At 43.9% G+C, this 19828-nt stretch overlaps 1 protein-coding gene across 3 annotated transcripts in view; it reads right to left on the bottom strand.

Annotated features, from left to right (window-relative positions):
• Window positions 1-18061, bottom strand: part of TOP2B (DNA topoisomerase II beta) — a 63628-nt gene extending 45567 nt beyond the window's left edge. For 2 of the 3 annotated variants that reach the window (XM_061362651.1, XM_061362652.1), the window contains exon 1: window positions 17423-18060. In XM_061362651.1, coding sequence (XP_061218635.1) covers window positions 17423-17479 — 57 coding nt within the window. In that variant the 5' untranslated portion in view covers window positions 17480-18060. Of the gene's footprint in view, window positions 1-17422 lie in introns of all 3 variants that reach the window. The other variant, XM_061362653.1, reaches the window with a different exon arrangement.
• Between the last annotated feature and the right edge of the window lie 1767 nt (window positions 18062-19828).

Below are 19828 nucleotides of genomic sequence, written 5' to 3'. Positions count from 1 at the left end.
ACGGCAGAGAAGAGACGTTGGTACTGGAACAAGAACTTAGCCTAACTTTGGCTTCATCTTTTCAGCCTTAACCTCCTAAAACTACTACAAACAATGATTGTTCTCCTGAAAGGCAAATGCAGCCCCGAGATACAGAATTTAGAAAAGCACATACCATGTGTCCTACATTCCCTTAAATAAAGTGTAGGATAAGCACATTTAGTGGGACAAGGCAGTAAATTGAAAGTAATTAAGCTGTAAAACCCGGGGAGGTTAATTAAGCAACAAAATCCAGGGATGTGGTAGATTTTGTACCACTTACAGTTCAAAACAAAACTACCTCTTCTGAGAAAGATAGGGGCAATATAGTATTACTAGGTAATTCTACGAATAGCATGTACTTGACAGTAGTGTGGTGTTATATTGGATCATAAGGGCCTCCTGCTATAGAAAAATATATGACGAATAAATACATTGTTATCTAAACATTTTGCATTTTTTCTAAAGAAAACTCTGGCTGAGAATACCTCCCACCATGAAAACAAAATTGAAAGGAGCTTCAAAATAAACTACTCTCCTGCTGTGTTCAACAAAAGCTTTGGCTGTCCTGCCAAGATGCAAATACACAAAAGTAACAGTTCCCTGTTAGCACAGCAAATTTCCACAGAGCACTGCATACATCAGTGCACGAACCAAATCCCTCTATCAGATCCTCCCCAAAGCAGATCATAGAAAGGAGTTCCCAGTAAAGCTAGTCTCACTCCAGTGAGACTTTTTGATCTGCTGGTTTGGACAATTTTCCCTGGACTCTGAAAGCATCACATTACATAGTTTTGTTACAATGATTCAGTTACAGAATAGCTTGAGGATGGTCAGATTTCCCCATTACAGAAAACCACAGCAGTTAAGGGCTGTCAAAAGGGAAAAAATTCTTTCTTTCTTCACTCCCCCACTGCTTCTCTGTTCCATAGAATCATAGAATGTTTAGGATTGGAAATGACCTTAAGATCATCTAGTTCCATTCCCCCTGCTATGGGCATGGACATCTTCCACTAGACAAGGCTGTTCAAGGCCACCATGCAACCTGGCCTTGAACACTGCCAGAGATGGAGCATTCACAACTTTCTTGGGCAGCCTATTCCAGTGCCTCACCACCCTCACTGTAAACATTTTTCTTCCTTATATCCAACCTCTCTCCCCTGTTTAAGTTTCAACCCATTATCATTTGTACTATCACTATAGATACATAGCAGTTTTCTAGGTACTGGAAGGCTGCTATGAGGTCTCCACGCAGCCTTCTGTTTCTAGACTGAAAAGCCCCTAATTTCTGAGCCTGTTTTCATATGGGAGGTGCTCCAGCCCTCTGATCTTCCTCATGGCCCTCCTCTGGACTTGTTCCAACAGTTCCATGTCCTTATGCTGAGGACACCAGAACTGCACAGAGTACTCCAAGCAGGGTTTCACCAGTGAAGAGTAGAGGGGCAGGATCACCTCCTTCAACCTGCTGGTCATGCTCCTTTTAATGCATCCCAGAATATGGTTTATTTCTGGTCTGCAAGTACACACTGCTGGCTCATGTTCAGTTTCTTATCAGGCAATACCCCGAAGTCCTTCTCCACAGGGCTGCTCTGAATCACCTCTCCACCCAAACTGTATCTGTGCCTGGGATTGACCCAACCCAGGTGTAGGACCTTGCACTTAGCATTGCTGAATTTCATGAGGCTGGCATTGGCCACCTCTCAAGAATGTCGAGGCCCCTCCATCAAGGGAAGGGTGGCATCCCTTCCCTCCAGCATGTCAACTGCACCACACAGCTTGGTGTCATCAGCAAACTTGCTAAGGGAGCATCAATTCCACTGCCTATGTCAATGACAAAGATGTTGAACAGGACTGGTCTCAACATCAACCCCTGAGGGATACCACTCCTTACTGGTTTCCACACGGGCACTGAGGTGTTGACCACAACTCTCTGCATGCGGCCATCCAGACAGTTCTTTATGCAGCTGATCTTGACTATTTTCTTTAAAAGCAACTAACAACTGCCCATGCATGAGAACAATTTAACTGAATTTTACTGATAAAAAATTTTAAGTGTCTAAATTTTTTTAGGTGTCTATTCACTGACACATTCTATTTCGTTACTAAATTTTGATACCGTTTACCCATTAACAAAAAGTACATCTATAGATGCTTTGGTAACAAATTAATCTTTTAAAAATCTGGTTTTCCAGCTAAAATTCAGAGACAAGGACAGAAAAAAAAAATAAATTACTCTCATAGAAAAGGAATTTATTCACGTTAAAATTCAACACAATTTAAAACATTTTTCTTACAGATCTTAGAACAGTAATCCTTGGAACCAGTGAACGAAGCTGTCTGGTCACTGAATGACCAAATCTTGTCCACTGTTTATCAGAGAACTCATACAACAGCCCTCTACTAGCCAAGAAATCAAAAAGTTAGAGGTACTGACATCAAAGCTCTATGTTATCAGCATTTGGCAGCACCTTTTTATAACTCAGTGTTTTCTCATATCCTTGCCCTTTGTAACACTTTGCTGCATCACCAGTTTGAGTGCTGTGAAAGTATTCTAGACTCTCAGCACATTCACTTGTCCCAGTTACCAAGATTACTTTGAATGGGAGCAACACAACCTGATAGATCCTTCTGACACAATCTTTGAAACCCATTCAGGCTCTATGTCAAATATCCCATTCCTGGAACAGCACTGTGATCTTCCTTTCAACACCCTGTGGATTCTACGGCCAGCTGAACCCCTGCTGTACCACAAGGTATTTTTACTTTGCTGAACTGTCTTCAGATTAATAAGCAAACTGTAGAAAATAACTGTAGAAAAAGCTTCAGGAGTGAGTAGGACAACATTTAAGACAATCACACTGCAAGAGAATACAGAGATCAAATCAATCAGATTAGCTTTTCAGCCCATGTTAACTGGCATAACACCATGAACAGGAGTCAAGCTGTGATGCAGTAAAGTTACCGAACCCACACATGATTTTATTTTACACAACACTCTTTTCTAGTGAGCTTGAGGATCAATTGGGTCAATTGCTGAGGTCAGTAGCTCGAGAGAGGACACCTTCAACACCGGAGCGGGGGAGATCAGCGTCCAGGAGCCTCAGCTCAGAGCGGCAAGAGCAGAGCCACCGAGGGAGCCTCAAGTGCTCGACAGGACCTGCCCAGGAGCCGGCAGCTCAGCTGAGGCGAGCAGCTGGCTCACAGGGGGCGGGGCCAGGAGGAGCGGCACCAGCCCTGATTGGTTAAAAACCTGTCCCAGGGAGCGCGGCGAGCAGAGCGGGTCGAGGCAATTCGAGTGGGCAGGCGAGCAGTGTGGTGAGCACTCGCCGTATGACCGGGGCCTGGTCTGGGAGCTCTGCTCTGGCTGCCCCAGCGGTGGCCACCGTAGGCACTCGGACAGAGCCGATGAGAGGGGAGGCTGCAGCGCAGAGCTCGGGGTGCAGAGAGTGCCTGCACTGCTCTGGTGAGAGAAGGGTACACAATGGGCAGGGCTGCAGTGGGTGCTCCCTGGCGGAGGAAGCTATTAATAGGCTGCAAGAGGTCAGGGAAGCTGAGAGGAAGCAGGAATGCTTGCTCCAGGCCCAAACTGTGCAGAGTCCTCAAGCTTCCCCTGTAGCTCATGGAGGAAAGAAGAAGGTTGTTAACTCTCGAAGCTGGGAATTGGTGACACAAAAAAAAAAAAAAAAAAAGAAGGAGGAAAAGGACAATTAAAAGCAAGTGACTTCCTCCTGAACCTGTTGCCCCCACACAGAGCCGCTTTGCTGTCCTGCAGGGGGCTCATGAGGAAACGCAGTTGCGACAGAAACAGCCAGCTGATGAACTAGTAAAGATTTCTACTGGTGCTGCCAGGAAAAAGGGGCGGGTCGTAGTAGTAGGGGACACTACTTTGAAAGGGACAGAAGCACTCATCTGTCGGCCTGAGAGGGAGGTGTGTTGCCTACCAGGGGCACGAATCAGGGATGTGGCAGAGAGGCTGCCTGCTCTGGTAAGCCCCACGGACTATTACCCACTTCTGGTGACACATGTGGGTGCTAGCGATATAGATAGTAGTAGCCTGGGGAACATACAGAGGGACTACAGAGCCCTGGGAGAGGTGATTAAGGGCTCTGGAGCTCAGATTGTCTTCTCATCTATTCTCCAGGATACAGGGGAGGACCTTAAAAAAGCTAGGAAGATTAGCCAGGCTAATAAATGGTTAAAAGGGTGGTGTCATAGTCAGGGGTTTGGGTGTCTTGAACATGGGACCCAAGTTTGTAGGCCAGGTCTAGCAGGGGCTGGTGGAGCTGGTCTGATAAAAGAAGGGGAAGAGCAGTTTTGGTAGGAGGCTTGCCAGACTGGTCAAGGAGACTTTAAACTAGATGTGTTGGGGAAGGGAGGCATCATTCCATCCCAACACTCCCAGTCAGTTGCCAGCACCTATAATAAATGCTTGGACCAATGCAGAGATATTCCAGCTGCTCCAGCCAATGAGCTGGCTTCATTTGTTGCTCAGCTCAGATGCCTCTATACAAATGCCCATAGCACAGGCAACAAACAAGAGGAATTAAGAGATGTGTGCTCGTCTATGGGACTATGATATAATAGGCATCACAGAAACATGGTGGGATGGCTCCCATGACTGGAGTGTTGGAATGGAAGGTTACAGACTCTTTAGAAAAGACAGGCCTGGCAGGCGTGGAGGGGGAGTTGCCCTTTATGTTAGGGATAGGCTGGAGAGTATGGAACTGTGTCTGGGGACAGGTGAGCAGATAACAGAGAGCTTGTGGGTCAGGGTTAAAGGGAAAACAGCTGTGGGAGACATTACTGTGGGGATCTGTTATAGACCACCTGATCAAGAGGAACCTGCAGATGAAGTGCTCTATAGGCAGATAGGAAAAGCCTCACATTCACAGGCCCTCGTTCTCATGGGTGACTTCAACCACCCTGACATCTGTTGGAATGATGGTACAGCCCAGCACAAGCAATCCAGGAGGTTCCTCGATTGTGTGGAAGACAACTTCCTTCTGCAAGTAATAGAGGAACCGACAAGGAGAGGTGCCATGCTTGAACTCATGCTCACCAACAGGGAAGGGCTTGTTGGAAATGTGGCACTCCAGGGCAGCCTTGGATGCAGCGACCACAAGATGATTGATTTTGAGATCCTTAGGACAGTGAGAAGAGCGTGCAGCAAGCTCACTGCCCTAGGCTTCAAGAGAGCAGACTTTGGCCTCTTCAGGAACCTGCTTAGTAAGGTTCCATGGGATATAGCCCTAGAAAGCAGGGGGGCTCAAGACTCTTGCTTGGTCTTCAAGGATCACCTGCTACAGAGCTCAGAAGTGTTGCATCCCACCTAGAAGGAAGTGCAGCAGGAGAGCCAGGAGACCTCCTTGGATGGGTAAGGAGCTCCTGAGGAAAATTCAAATGAGAAAAGAGTTTTACAGAAAGTGGAAGCAAGGACAGGCGGCCTGGGAAGAGTACAGGAATATTGTCTGGGAAGCTAGAGACCAGGTTAGGAAAGCTAAGGCCCAGTTAGACTTAAACTTGGCTAGGGATATTAAAGATAACAGGAAGGGATTCTACAGGTACATAGCAAATATAAAACAGATTAGGGAGAATGTAGGCCCCCTCAGAAAGCTCTCGGGTGAACTAGCTACAAGGGATTTGGAGAAGTCTGAAGTTCTGAATGACTTCTTTGCCTCGGTCTTCTCTAGCAAAGGCTCTGACCGCACCACCCAAGTCTTGGAAGGCAGACGCAGGGACTGTGAGAATGAAGACCTTGGCCCACAGTACGAGAGGAATTGGTTCGAGACCATCTTAAAAATCTGAACATGCACAAGTCCATGGGTCCTGATGAAATCCATCCGCGGGTCCTGAAGGAGCTGGCAAATGAAGTTGCTAAGCCACTGGCCATCATATTTGAAAAATCATGGCAGTTAGGTGAAGTTCCCGACAACTGGAAAAAGGGAAATATAACCCCCATTTTCAAGAAGAAGAAAATGGATGACCTGGGGAATTACAGACCAGTCAGTCTCACCTCTGTGCCTGGCAAAATCTTGGAGCAGATTCTCCTGGAAGGCATGCTAAGGGACATGAAAAACAGCAAGGTGCTTGGTGACAACCAGCATGGCTTCACTAAGGGGAAATCCTGTCTGACCAATTTGGTGGCCTTCTATGATGGGGCTACAGAACTGATGGACAGGGGTAGAGCAGTTGACGTCATCTACCTGGATTTGTGTAAAGCGTTCTATACTGTCCCACATGACAACCTTGTCTCTAAATTGGAGAGACATCAACTTGATGAATGGACCACTCAGTGGATAAAGAACTGGCTGGATGGCTGCACACAAAGAGTTGTGGTCAATGGCTCAATGTCCGGCTGGAGACCAGTAACGAGTGGTGTTCCTCAGGGATCGGTGTTGGGACCGGTCTCGTTTGACATCTTCGTCGCTGCCATGGACAGTGGGATTGAGTGCGCCCTCAGCAAGTCTGCCGATGACACCAAGCTGTGTGGTTCGGTTGATATGCTGGAGGGAAGGAATGCCATCCAGAGGGACCTTGACTCACTTGAGAGGTGGGCTGATGCCAACCTCATGAAGTTTAACCATGACAAGTGCAAGGTCCTACACCTGGGTCGGAGCAATCCCAGACACAGCTACAGGTTGGGCAAAGAAGAGATTCAGAGCAGCCCTGAGGAGAAGGACCTGGGGGTGCTGGTCAATGAGAAAATGAACATGAGCCAGCAGTGTGAGCTTGCAGCCCAGAAAGCCAACCATATCCTGGGCTGCATCAAGAGGACTGTGACCAGCAGGTCGAAGGAGGTGATCCTGCCCCTCTATACTCTGATCTTGTGAGACCTCACCTGGAGTACTGTGTACAGTTCTGGTGTCCTCAACATAAAAAGGACATGGAACTGTTGGAACAAGTCCAGAGGAGGGCCATGAGAATTATCAGGGGACTGGAGCAACTCCCATATGAAGATCGGCTGCGAAAGTTGGGGCTGTTCAGCCTGGAGAAGAGAAGGCTGCATGGAGACCTCATAGCAGCCTTCCAGTATCTGAAGGGGGCCTATAGGGATGCTGGGGATGGACTCTTCATTAGGGACTGTAGTGGTAGGACAAGGGGTAATGGGTTAAAACTTAAACAGGGGAAGTTTAGATTGGATATAAGGAGGAAATTCTTTCCTGTAAGGGTGGTGAGGCACTGGAATAGGTTGCCCAGGGAGGTTGTGATTGCTCCATCTCTGGCAGTGTTCAAGGCCAGGTTGGACGAGGCCTTGGGTGACATGGTTTAGTGTGAGGTGTCCCTGCCCATGGCAGGGGGGTTGGAACTTGACGATCTTAAGGTCCTTTCCAACCCTAACTTTTGATTCTATGATTACTAGTCATGTTATGTTAGTGATAGAGGAAAGCCCAAGCATCACTTATAGAGGTCACTTATCCAACTACACTCTTCAATAGGAAGCAATTATTCACTATACAACAGAATCAAATTTTTGAACTCTCATGAGTGTAAAAGCTATCCATGTATCAGGATTTATATACCTTTATGTTATTTACATGTCTACCTTGCACTGATCATGAATTCCTATGCTAAAACAGACACATTTTTTGGTATTCTGTATTTTCAAGATCTGTTCTTTTTCTTGCACATTAAATATTAATCCAGTGCTCTTAAAAAAAAAAAAAAAGCCACAAACCCAAAAATGGATCTTAACTGCTCAATTCTTACTATTCAACATGCACTGCTCCCCTGGAGATTTTACAAACGTTGAAATCTTTTCCAAGTCTCATAAATACACTACATATTGTAGTCTCCATCCTGTACCAACTATATGAGAAAGGAACACAGGTTTTGTGTTCCAGACATATACACAAATTCAGAAGGAGGAAAATGGGCAGCAGTGAGGCAAAAAAAGCCTGAGCACTGCTCCCTGAGCACTCCTTCCTCAGCCACTCATCCCCCTACGTAACTTATTACGGACAGTCTTTCAGGATTCTTCACTAAAAACAAAGCACTGAAAGTCTTGAAGATCATCAAAACTCTACCTTCTCATCTTTTAATTGGCAGGCAGAGGAATTCACCCCTCCATAAAAAGTACCATATAGTAGACTCAAAGTAATTTCAAATACCTTGACATTAATTTTCAAATTGTTCAGCATTTTCATCATCTTTCTCTTACCTAACATGCATGTTCATCACTCAGCTTGAAAAGGAGAAAGTCTTCATGGCATAATCTTAAAGATTTAACTACTAAACATGGTACAACTTTGGATTTGCTTTCTCTCAATATCTAGATCACTTCCTTCCTTAGCAAACCCAGGTAAGGATCTACACACACACTCACACACGCTACCTCCTTATGTGCTTTTATAGTCTCTTAATTGTGAGTTTAAGAAAAACCCTCTTAATAACAAAATCGAATAACATTCTCACATCTTGAAACTGCTCCCTTCAAGTAACTCGATTACATTTTACTCCAAGATTGTGATGTAATACTTGAAAGTTTTCATGACAATAGTGTAATACAACTGTGGTGTAAAAGGCTAAGTTAGGATCACTAAATATAGTCCGACAGAAAACACTACCCCAGTCAACACAGAGATCTGTGTTGATGCATGGAAGCAACAGCCTGAATGACGAATGACTGCATCACTAGATCTCTCTAGCAATATAAAACAGTGTTATTTTCCCCCAACACCTTGCCACTTTTGTGTCTATATCATGGTACACAACTACTACAGAAATAAACACAAGACTTTGTGTTCATACACTACTACACTCTCTTCCTTAAAAAGTCAAAATACCCCAGAGCTACCACCTACAGCTGCTTTCTATTATCTCCAGTGAAGCTCACGCTCCCAATTTTTTATAGGTAAAGATGCTCTTCTGCAGGGGTAACTGCAGAATTCTTATAGAAACATTGCATATCAAGTTATCTGGTTACAAGGGCTTGTGGTTTTGGTTTGGCTTCCCCCTTCCCCTACTTTATATCAGCTTCTTTTGATTTACAAGAAAAGAACTATCCAATGTCACAGCTCCTGCAGTTTTGTCATGACAAGAAAATACTGTTCCTTGCTCTCCCCTTGAAGATTCCTTCACAGATTGAGAAAGCAGGTGTGAGAGGTTTTGGCATCTCACCAAGATATACATTTGTCCAGTTTCTCATGAACCTGTCCTTGCAACTGCTCAACATCTTAAAGAAGGAATAGGAAGCCTCAGGCTAACCAAGTCCACTCATCCACTAATAAAAAAGTAAAAGAAATCAGTACCTTTTAAAGACGCACAGCTTACAAGAAAGGAGGACTGCTTAATATATCAATTTCAATTCTACCTCACAAATCAGGAAAAACATGCATAGTAGAATCATAGAATAGTTAGGGTTGAAAAGAACCTTAAGATCATCTGGTTCCAACCACCCTTTCATGGGCAGGGATACCTCACACTATTAGATTAAGTGATTTGATCCTCCTTTGTGGGGTGTGGTTTGTTGTTTTTTTTTTAATAGGTTTTTGAATTGTGTCCAAAGGAAAATATATATCTGAAACTTAGATCTGAACCTCTCAAACATGTTCTAACTCAAGCAGACTTTACGCTAACTTTCCTAACACCTTTTTTTATTACTTATTAAAAAAAAACCCAAACCAATTGCTTAGATGTTAGTGTAACAAATATGCAGATTTATCATTTTAAGAAAATAAAACATTAAAAACAGTATTTTACTTTCAGTGGCAAACTGCAATTATATATAAAGTAGAATTGCAGTAAGACTCAGCATTTTCATAAAGCTTTGTTAAATGAAACTAGATGAGCAGATACTGAAAAAGTTTAACACTGACTTCAAAACATAACAGAAGGACTCAATTGATAAGAGTAACAGCATTTATAACCACAGTGAAGTTTTAAAGCTAGCAGATCTGATCCTTAATTATCAGGAGGGATCTTTCCCTGCATTTCACATCAACCTTTTGAGTCTTTATTACTGAACTATCTAAAAAACAAAAAGAACAACAAACCAAAAAGACAAAACAGTAAGGAAACAGTTTTTGAACAAAATTTACTAAGAAATGGTCTATGACTTTGCTTCTGAGGAGCACTTTTCTTCTGTGTTCATAAAAACAGAAAACATTTGGTGTGTTTAATCTTGACACCTTAGTTTGTTGCTATAACTTAAGCTATGCTTCAAATTTCAGTATTTATTTTCAAAGTTCTGTAAAAACATTTTACATGAGTTGATTTAATATCAGCTTTAAATTTTGGATATAGGTATTAAAATACATTCTTCCAAAATACGTAGGTTTCACTACAGGCACTTGAGAAGACACCAGTAGGTCTCCAAGCATACTATTGTCAAGAAAGGCTTCTTCAGTTATCCACATTTAGAACAACATATTTTTGCTTAATCTGCTTTTAAACACTTCCAAACTGCCTGTATAGTGCAGAATAATATTTTGTTTGTGGGTGACTTGCAAAAGAAATTATTTTTAGATGAGGAAAATTAAGTTTCTTGTACCAGTTTTCATTTCCAAGCTCTCTCCATATAGCCTATAATATACATAAAACTAGCTCCTCATGAGTGGAATCTCAGTCAACTAAGAATCACATGTGCTGCTTTTAATTAACTGAAACAAAGGCATTTGAAGATTGCTTTTGCACACAGATGTACAAGAAAGTTTATATGCAAGGTAAAAATCTAGTTCTGGAAAATAAAATCTATGAAAATAAAATACCAGATTTAACTTACAATTTTTTTCAACCCTAAACTTCCTACCTTAGATTATTTACATGCTTTTTTATTTGGACTTTATCTTTCCAAATACAGTAATTCCTTACTATTTCATACAGCATGGATATTATAAATCAACATATACACACAAAAATCTAGACAGAACATCAACAGAGGACACATACTTGAATGTATACCTTCCTCACCAAACACCTAAAGTAATCACCCATGTTGTTGGTTTTTTTAAATGAATTCCCCCACCCACGAGATACACATTCCTTCCTAGAGCTTATCGCAATCTAGTTCCCTACTTCTACACATTCAGCATTCTTTCATCTACACCAGAACAAGTTCTCCTCCCAGCTCAAAATTCAGTGTGAAGATGTATATTAGGCTGTAAGACTGGCACAGTTGCAGTCAAAGTGGTAGCCCTGATCTTGTTTCGTCGCCAAGTCTCTACCTGCTATCACTTCTGTCACTTTGATCCTTCATTATTCAGGTCTCTAACACTGAGAAGTTTGGACCAGTAAGAGGACCACAAAAGTATTTCACTGGACAGTGGTATGAAGGGTAGAAGACAAGATATAATAACTGCCATTTGGCAGGCAAGCCATAACAGTGAACAAATCCCTCTTTAAAACTATTGTGTCTGGCTTACCAAATAGAGCCACAAACATTTCCCTCTAGCACTAGAATTATTCAGGAGTCATCACTGCAACACTGCTTCCTTAAGGGCACCAGAATCAGAAATTCAACAACAGCAAGACAGAAAGCTGCTTTGCCTTGACTGTTGATACACTACATAACTCAAAGCCTAGAAAATGCATTATGCTTAATAAATGTAAATAATAACATAATGGGGCACTTATTTCAGGCCTGACTTCCCTTCTACTGTATTACAAAAAAGAAGGGAGGGATACAGTGACACACAGGGCACACAAAAACCCCAGAATTCTCTGGTCAACGTAATAGCAAAAGAAAAGGTAGGTGATCATAAACAGCAAGAAAGGAGCACTGAAACAAGACTTTGCAACAAAATAAGGGGTTTTTTCTTCCCTTTGCAGACACCACAATATAGCAAAGATATGACAGTAAAACTAACAGTATATGTAATGACTGTTACACATGACAAGCATGTTCTAGGCCTAGCTTCAGACATCAAAGATACAGTTCAGCAAAACTGAAAAAAAAACTAATTCCAAGCTTTAACCTGGTCTACAGATAGAAAGCAGTAACATACTACAGTTCTTGAGCACCCTGTCATAACCAGACACTCTTCCTCCAAGCATTATACTGTCAGAAAAAGGGAACTCCTGTCTTGCTCCGACCCAAAAGCCCCTGCTCCTGACTTGAAGCAACAGTTGAAGTTCAGCATACACCAGTGATGGGCAGATCCCTGGTGCAGGAGAGACCTAGTTCGTATTTCAGGTGTAAAACCTTACTAGAAATTTAGAAACCACCTAGTGCAGAATTCATAACGAGTGAATTACGACTGGAAAATATCAGGCATTACTCAAAAGAAAGATTTTAATCCTCCCAAAACAAATTATTAAAAGCCAAGTCAAACTGAAAACTATCCTTACATTACAGTTAAGAGCACTTGTTTTCAAATGAAATGATAAAACACAAAGACAGTTTAACAGAATGATTGGAGGGGAGATGTTTTAACAGGGGGGTATTCTGTTTTCTTTTGACTTTGCTATGCTATATTCTCTTATTATATATACATCCTTTTTGTTAATTAAAAAAAATAATTAAAAAACCACCAAAACCACACCATGCAACAACAACAACAACAAACAAAAAAAAACCCCAACGACAACAAAATTAAGTTTTAAGTTATTTTTTAGGTAAACTTTGAAACTGCTGAGAAGTGCCAATAGCTGAATTTAGATTATTTGAAAGTTTGCTATCTTTTCACTTACCAATACACACCTACAGTATTTATTCAAGCCAAGGGTCAACCAGTGTAAAACAAATATATACATATTTTCCATTCTACTCCATTCAAAGAGCACACATCTGGGTTTTTTTGTTGTTACTACTTTTGTTGGGATTTTTTTGTTGTTGGTTTATTTTTTTAATTAAGAAAGGTCATATTAACACTCAGTATATATTCAATTTAAGTTAGCATTTCCCAGAAATGAAATCTACTTCACAAAGGGCAGAAAAATGGAAGTGGCAGCCAAAGCCTTCAATATTTATCAAGAGACATAGCTTTCACTTATCAGGCTTGTGTAGCTCTTAGGTTCAATGATAAAGCCTTGAAAACATTGACAAAAGTAACTCATGAAGTACTGATTATTGGAAACACTTTAGCTTTGTGGGCATTATCGTTGTATCAGAACCAACACACTTCAGTGTTATTTGCAGCGACTTTGCTTTCACTATAAAGAACCATTTTCTCTAGTCCGTAAACACACAAAGGCTGAAGAATTACTTTTTTTTGCTCAGTTTTTCTAGCATTAGAAAATGCCATTACGTTTCACCAATGAAAACTCCTCTAGTTACAAACCCATGCTTTTGTAACTAACCCTTAATACAACTTAACACTTTTGTGGGTGACCCTTCGAAATCAACCACCAAAAGTAGTATCGATCTCTTGGTCAAAACTCCACCTTACACCTACAGCAAAGAGTGCAGAGCTGCAAGTTGATCCAATGAAATCAACCAGGTGAAAAAAAATGCTCCTCAAAAAGTAACTAGTACATTTGATAAATCAGAGGTTATCTTGGTTTATTTTCAGTTCTATAATGATAAATAATCCTCCCAGTAAATATGCTGGAATCATAGAATGGGTTGGAAGTGACCTTAAGATCACATAGTTCTAATCCCCCTGCCACGGGCAGGGACACCTTCCACTAGACAGAATTGCTCCAAATTGAGTCCAACCTGACCTTGAACACAGCCCAGGATGGGACAGCTTCTCTGGGCAATCTGTGCCAGTGCCTCACCACCCTCACAGGGAAGAGTTTATTCCTAATGTCTAATCTAAATATCCCCTCTTTCAATTTAAAGCCATTCCCCCTTGTCCTATGCTTACATGCCCTTGCAAGAAGTCCCTCTCCAGCTTTTCCAGAGGCCCCTTTTGGTACTGGTCAACTGTTACAAGGTTTCCCTAGAGCCTTCTCTTCTCCAGGCTGAACAACCCAGTTCTCTCAGCCTGTATACCCTTGATAGCAGAGGTGCTCCAGATCATCCTCATGCCCATCCTCTGGACTTCTTGAGCACACCCACATCCCTCTTGTATTGGGGGCCCCAGAGCTGAACGCAGTACTGTGGGTGGAGTCTCACCAAAGAGGAGCAGAGGGAGATATTCACCATCCTTAACCTGCTGGTCACACTCCTTTTGATGCAGCCCTGCATAAAGTTGGCTTTCTGGGCTGAAAGTACACACTGATGGACTGTATTTGGCTCCTTATCAACCAACACTCCCAAGTCCTTCTCCACGGGGCTGCTCTGAATCCATTCTCCACTCACCCTTCAATTTTGCTTGGGATTTCCCCGACCCAGGTACAGGACCTTGCATTTGAGCTTGTTGAACTTCCAAGAGGTTTTTGCTGGCCCATCTCTCTAGCCTCAGGTCCCTCTGGATGGCATGTCTTCCCTCCAGCATGCTGACTGCATCACATAGCTTGGTGTTGTAAGCAAACTTCCTGAAGGTGCATCAATCCCATTGTGCATGTCACCAACAAAGATGTTGAACAGTACTCATCCCAGTACCAACCCCTGATGAATGCCATGTGTCACTGATCTCCACTTGGATATTGAGCTGTTGGTCACAAGTTCTTTGACTGCAACCATCTAGCCAACTCTTTATCCACCAATTGGTCCACCCATCTCTCTGATGATGCTCCATACCTCTCCAGTTTACAGACAAGGATGCTGTGTGGGACAGCATCAAATGCCTTGCATAAGTCCAGGTAAATGACGTTGGTCGCTCTTCCCTTATCCACCAATGCCATGGCCCCACTATAGAAGGCCAATATTTAATTTATACACTCTCATGTGTCCCCATCACTGGTGATTGTGCTTACTTATCAGCTAGCCATTGCTAGTGACATTTCTTCAGGTTCTGTTTCAGGTAGCTGAAAACACAGACCACTTGCTCTTTGTTTCCATGAACATTTAATTCATCTTGCTTTTAAAAGCAGGTGTCACCTGATGCTCCTATGATGCATATGAAATTCAGCTGTAAGGTAAATTCTCTACCCTTCCTTTTCCATAACTGCATTTAATTATTTCTTAGTTAGCTGAACCAATGAACAACTATGCTGTTTAAATCAGAACCAAAGCTAAGCTATACATACAACTCTTTATCAAGATGTGAGCATAAGATTACTACTTTGAAACACAAATTAACATCCCACTTAGTTTTGAATGTTTTCTCACATTTAGAACTAGAATTACTTCTGTTACATTTTAATTAACTCAGTTCTATTAAGAAACCACTAACAATACAAAATACTTTACTCAGAAAGTAAGCATCTTAGTGGTTTCAACACACTAATAAGGCAGCTAAAAAAAAAAAAACCAAAAAAAAAAAAACAACAACCCAAACAGGATACTTTCAAAACAACTTACAACCAAATAGCAAGTATCTGGATATCCAGCAGATATATGGCAAGCAGATTGAAAACAGATGGCTGAAACCATTACTGTCCCTAGGTCTGTACCTGTTATTCTCAAGGCCAGCACATGACATCTACTCAGGAACCAACATTTTTTTTAAGCCTGGCACACTAAGTCAATTGATATCCACTGCCCCGTCCATTTTAGTGCCACGACATTGGGGTTTTGTATGCCAGTGCTCTAAAAATGACATTGAACAGGCCTGGCTTCAGGAACTGGCTCAAAAGTGCATCTTCAGCACTTAAATGCATGTGAGAGAAAGAAACAGCATTCTACTGTTTTCTGAAAAAATGTGAACAGTTTTAACTAAAAATCTCATTATTACCCTACAAATACTCTAAGTGGACAAAAATATTTTTTACTGCTTTTAGAGCAGGAGAAGTTTGATTGCTTCCAGTTGTAGGACACTGTTGACTCACCATAATTTAATCCCCATTACATTTAAGAACATTTCATTAAAAATGCCTACTCATTGATTTTCAGATCCCATTCTGCAGTTTTCTATATAAGCTGTAAAACTTTCAATTACATAGTCCAACCTATCTGGTAAAAACCTTAATTCTGAAGAGCCATCCAAAGGCCACAGTTGCTAAACATCACACAGGATTGCAGGAAGGAGAATAATTTTAGTTTCTCTACTTCGGCTGCTCCCATAGCTAAACTGTCTAATTTCAAGTGGCCCACCCAGAAACTTGCTCATTTTTTAATATACCTTTCCACACTGCCAGCTTCCTAAAATGAAAGAGAATTACCAGCGTAAAACACAGCAATTAGTACCACAGTAGTAGTCCATCATCACAATATACAGGATGTGTTTACCCCAGTGATACTCTTCACATTCATTTCCAACAGCTCAAAGACTTAGACACAGCTGAAAAACAAGTTTGACAGAATTCTCTTCAATAAGACTTTTTAAAAGCTCACAACTCTGTAAAGCATATGCATCTGGTTAAAGATGCAACTACCTCACCATCTGTCTACCTAGACACACCATCTTCTGCTTAACCATTACAGAAGTTACCCTCTTTTGAACCCTACACTGAGCAAGAGAACAGCACGGAAGTTATTGACTGTCTGAACCAGACCCCTTCACGTCATCTTTGCTCCTCTTTCTTCAGGTCTTACCACAACTAGAGAGCATCCACTCTTGCTACAGACAAGGAGAACATCCCTCTGCACTGTGAGTAAGGGCTAATGCTCTCAAAGGCCTGTAAGTGGTTCAAAGGAATTCACCAGTTCTACAGTCAGTTATCACCCCCTCAAATCTTACTACTGACCAGCCCAGGAAATGCAGTAAAGAAAAAATATCCAACACATAAAAAAAAAACCAACCCACCATCAGCCAAAATAAAAGCAAAACTTAACAAAAGCCAAACAACCCAAACAAACAAAACACACCCTCTTGCCCCTGTTGCAACTACAACTTCTGGAAGATAAAGTTAAATTTCAAGAGACAATAGCAAGCATACAGCTTCAGTCCCCTGAATATCTCTGCAAACCTTCTCCTTACCCATCTCTGAAACTTAGGAACTTCAGGTTTTCAAATAGTTGGGGGAAAAAGCCAGAATCAAGACATATCCCCTTTGGTAGTCCACAAAGACTTTGCTCTAGCATCAGGAGGCAGTAACTACGACTTTTACGGGACGACAGACAGCCCACACCTCACTCTAGACAACCTAACTCCAAACCAGCCCTACCGACCTACCCACCCGCTGCCACCAAGGCAGTAGGCTCCTTCCTATCCGTTTGCTCACGGACTAACAACACAACATCTTCCCTACAGTCCCGAGCGCCCCGAAGGCGCCCCCAAGGCTGCAAGCTCCCCTCCTGCCAGGCCCACCACAATCGCAAGCCCAGGCTGTCTTCTCCCTCTACCTCCACTCCCTGTACCCCGGACCTCTCCACCGAGCGACTCTACAGCTGTTCCCCTTTCAAACCAGCCGACAGTGTCTTCCCCGTTCAAAAGCCAACCCGCACTCCTTACACACACACACAAGGGGCGCAAAAAGAAATAATTATGATTTAAAACAGCAAACCCCACTACCACCAAAACACAATCCCACAACTTACCACCCAAGTCAGTCCCCCGCTGCCGCCGCCACCGCCGCCTCCTCCAGACGTTGCCATTTTCTACCCGTTTCTCCTCAGCCGAAGCGAGGGCGCAAGGAGGCAACCGAAGAGGGCCGGCACCGAGCCTCGCAGCGCAGCGCAGCAACCGGCGGCGCGGCCGCCCTTCGCGCTTCGCCCCGGCTCCTCAGGCACTGCGCGGGCCCTCACACTCGCACACCCCACGCAGGCACCCCGACAGCTCCACACCCCCTTCGGCCCGGCTCCTAATTCATGTAGGCAAGAGCAGCTGAAGCGAAGGAAAATAGTCCGCTGAGATGGGCTCCCAGGGGCAGGAAAGCGCAGAGCCGAGGGAGGAAGGACAAGCGAGGAGCCGCGCCGCTAGCACAAAAGCGCCCTTCCGCCGCCCGCACTCGAGGCTGGGAGGCAGCGGGCGGGCCCGGCCGGGCCTGCGGCTCTCGCTAGTTTAAAGGGACTGCCGGTTCTTTTACCTCAAGGCGGCAACAACAGCCGCCGCTACCGCCGCCGTAGCGCTGCTTCCCTCCTCCTCCTCAGCCCCGGGCCCTCCCCTCACGCAGCCACAAAGGCCCGAAAAATAGATTAAGAATAAAATCTCCCCTTCGCCCGCGCACCCGCACGCTCGTACCCGCGCAGCCCCCACCCCCGTCACACACACACGCCGACGCCAGGAGCTGGCCCGGCCCTCCTTCCTTTCCTCTTCCCTTCACGTCCCGTCCCGTCCCAGTGCCACTCCTCCCCGCCGCCACCACCCCGCGCTCAGACAATAAGTGCACAGCCCCCGTCCGGCATCAGCGTCGCTGCCGCCTACTCAGCGCAACCGGCCCGGGCCACCTTCCCCCCCCCCCTCCTTCCCCGCGCCCTGTGCCCCGAGCTGAGCCGCCAATCATGCGCCGGAGGCGGGCAGCCTGGGAAGGTTGCTGACCAATCGGAGAGGTGGAAGGAGCGGCTGCTGTGAGACGTCACTACGGGTGGCAACAGGGAGGGAGCTGTGCCGCCGCGCGGGGGCGCTGTGAGGGCGGGAGGGAACGACAGGGAGGAACAGGCGGGACAGCGCCCGCCTTCCCACAGAGAAACTCTTGGTGCGGGGTGCGCGGGGCACGGCCGCTCCTTGCCCCCGAGTCTTCAAGGGGATGCTGACACGCGCGGGTCGGGAAGAGGTGGTGCTGTCCATAGGAGAGGCGTCCGAGGCATGGTGGAACCATTAAAGGATAGAGCTCTACCCGCTTTCAGTGAGCTCCGACACCGATCCATTCCCGCTGCCGCGGCTGTGCCCTGGGGCTGTTCCAGCGGGTTTGAAGTCCTGATGCTCCGGGCAGGAGTTTGTTGATAAACCACTGCCCTCTTCTGGGCTGTGGTAATCAGCATGGGGATCTCTTCGCCTCGGAGGCCTCAAGGAACTTTATTCTGGTACTACCATCAATGCTTTCAAGCGTCACCACTGTGTTAAGCCTTCTTTCTATCAGCGATACGTTGCCTTACTCTAGGGTCGCATACTATTGTGCAGGTTGTGCAAGACTACATGCTCAAAAGTACTGCCAAAGCATGATGCCTCTCCAAGCCACCCTCTGGAATTGCCTGCCTCTCTCCACCAGCTCAGGAGAGAGCCTGGACTACTCACTTTGACTTCAGATGTAACTTCTAGGCATGTAACCTTAGGTGGGATAATCTTTGTGTAATATCATATCAGTGAATGAAAACCAAGAAAGACTCTACCTTTGTTGGCTTTAACACTGTTGGTAAGCATAAATTCTACTGTGTTCCATACAAGCCCTGTTCTAAAATATTTGCTGTTTTGAAAAGAAATATCCTGTGGTGTAACTTAGCATCTATTTCCTAGGACTAAATGTGTATGTAGCCGCAAGCTCATGTTATTTTAGGTACAAGCATGAAAAATATTTACAGTTTAAGATACCACCAAAAGTAAAATGCATATGAAGGTAAATATTATGGTCATAGATTTCTGACAAGCTTAAAAAGATGTTTCCCAACATGCAGCTTCTCAGTTAGTAACTTTTATTTTGCTATGTGAAATGCAAAGGCCTGCCTCGTCCAGCCTGCTCTGCTTCTTGAATCATTCCCCACATAAAATCACAAAAGAAGGGATTAGGAGGAGCCCTGAATCTGAGTTAGTATACAAATTGGAATCTGAAGAGAATCATTTTGACTGAGTAGTAATAAAGATTTTCCTGTTTGCAAAATGCTTTCCTAAGAAATGAAGGGATTGGAAACGGAGCAGCTGCCTTTGAGGAGTCAGTTGTAACGTTCAACTATGCCTCCAGGGAAGGATCAGAAGAATTTCTAGTAAATATTGCTTATTTAGCATAATTTTACTCTGCCAGTTTCTAAGGAACCTATTAAACTAATATCTAAGTGCTGCACAGAGATTAC

Source organism: Neopsephotus bourkii, unplaced genomic scaffold (assembly GCF_033783945.1).
Source record: "Neopsephotus bourkii isolate Nb327-2 ecotype Australia unplaced genomic scaffold, CSIRO-AGI_Nbou_v1 NB_1132, whole genome shotgun sequence".
NCBI classification, from domain to species: Eukaryota; Metazoa; Chordata; class Aves; order Psittaciformes; family Psittacidae; genus Neopsephotus; species Neopsephotus bourkii.
This window is presented reverse-complemented; position numbering and strand designations above follow the sequence as displayed.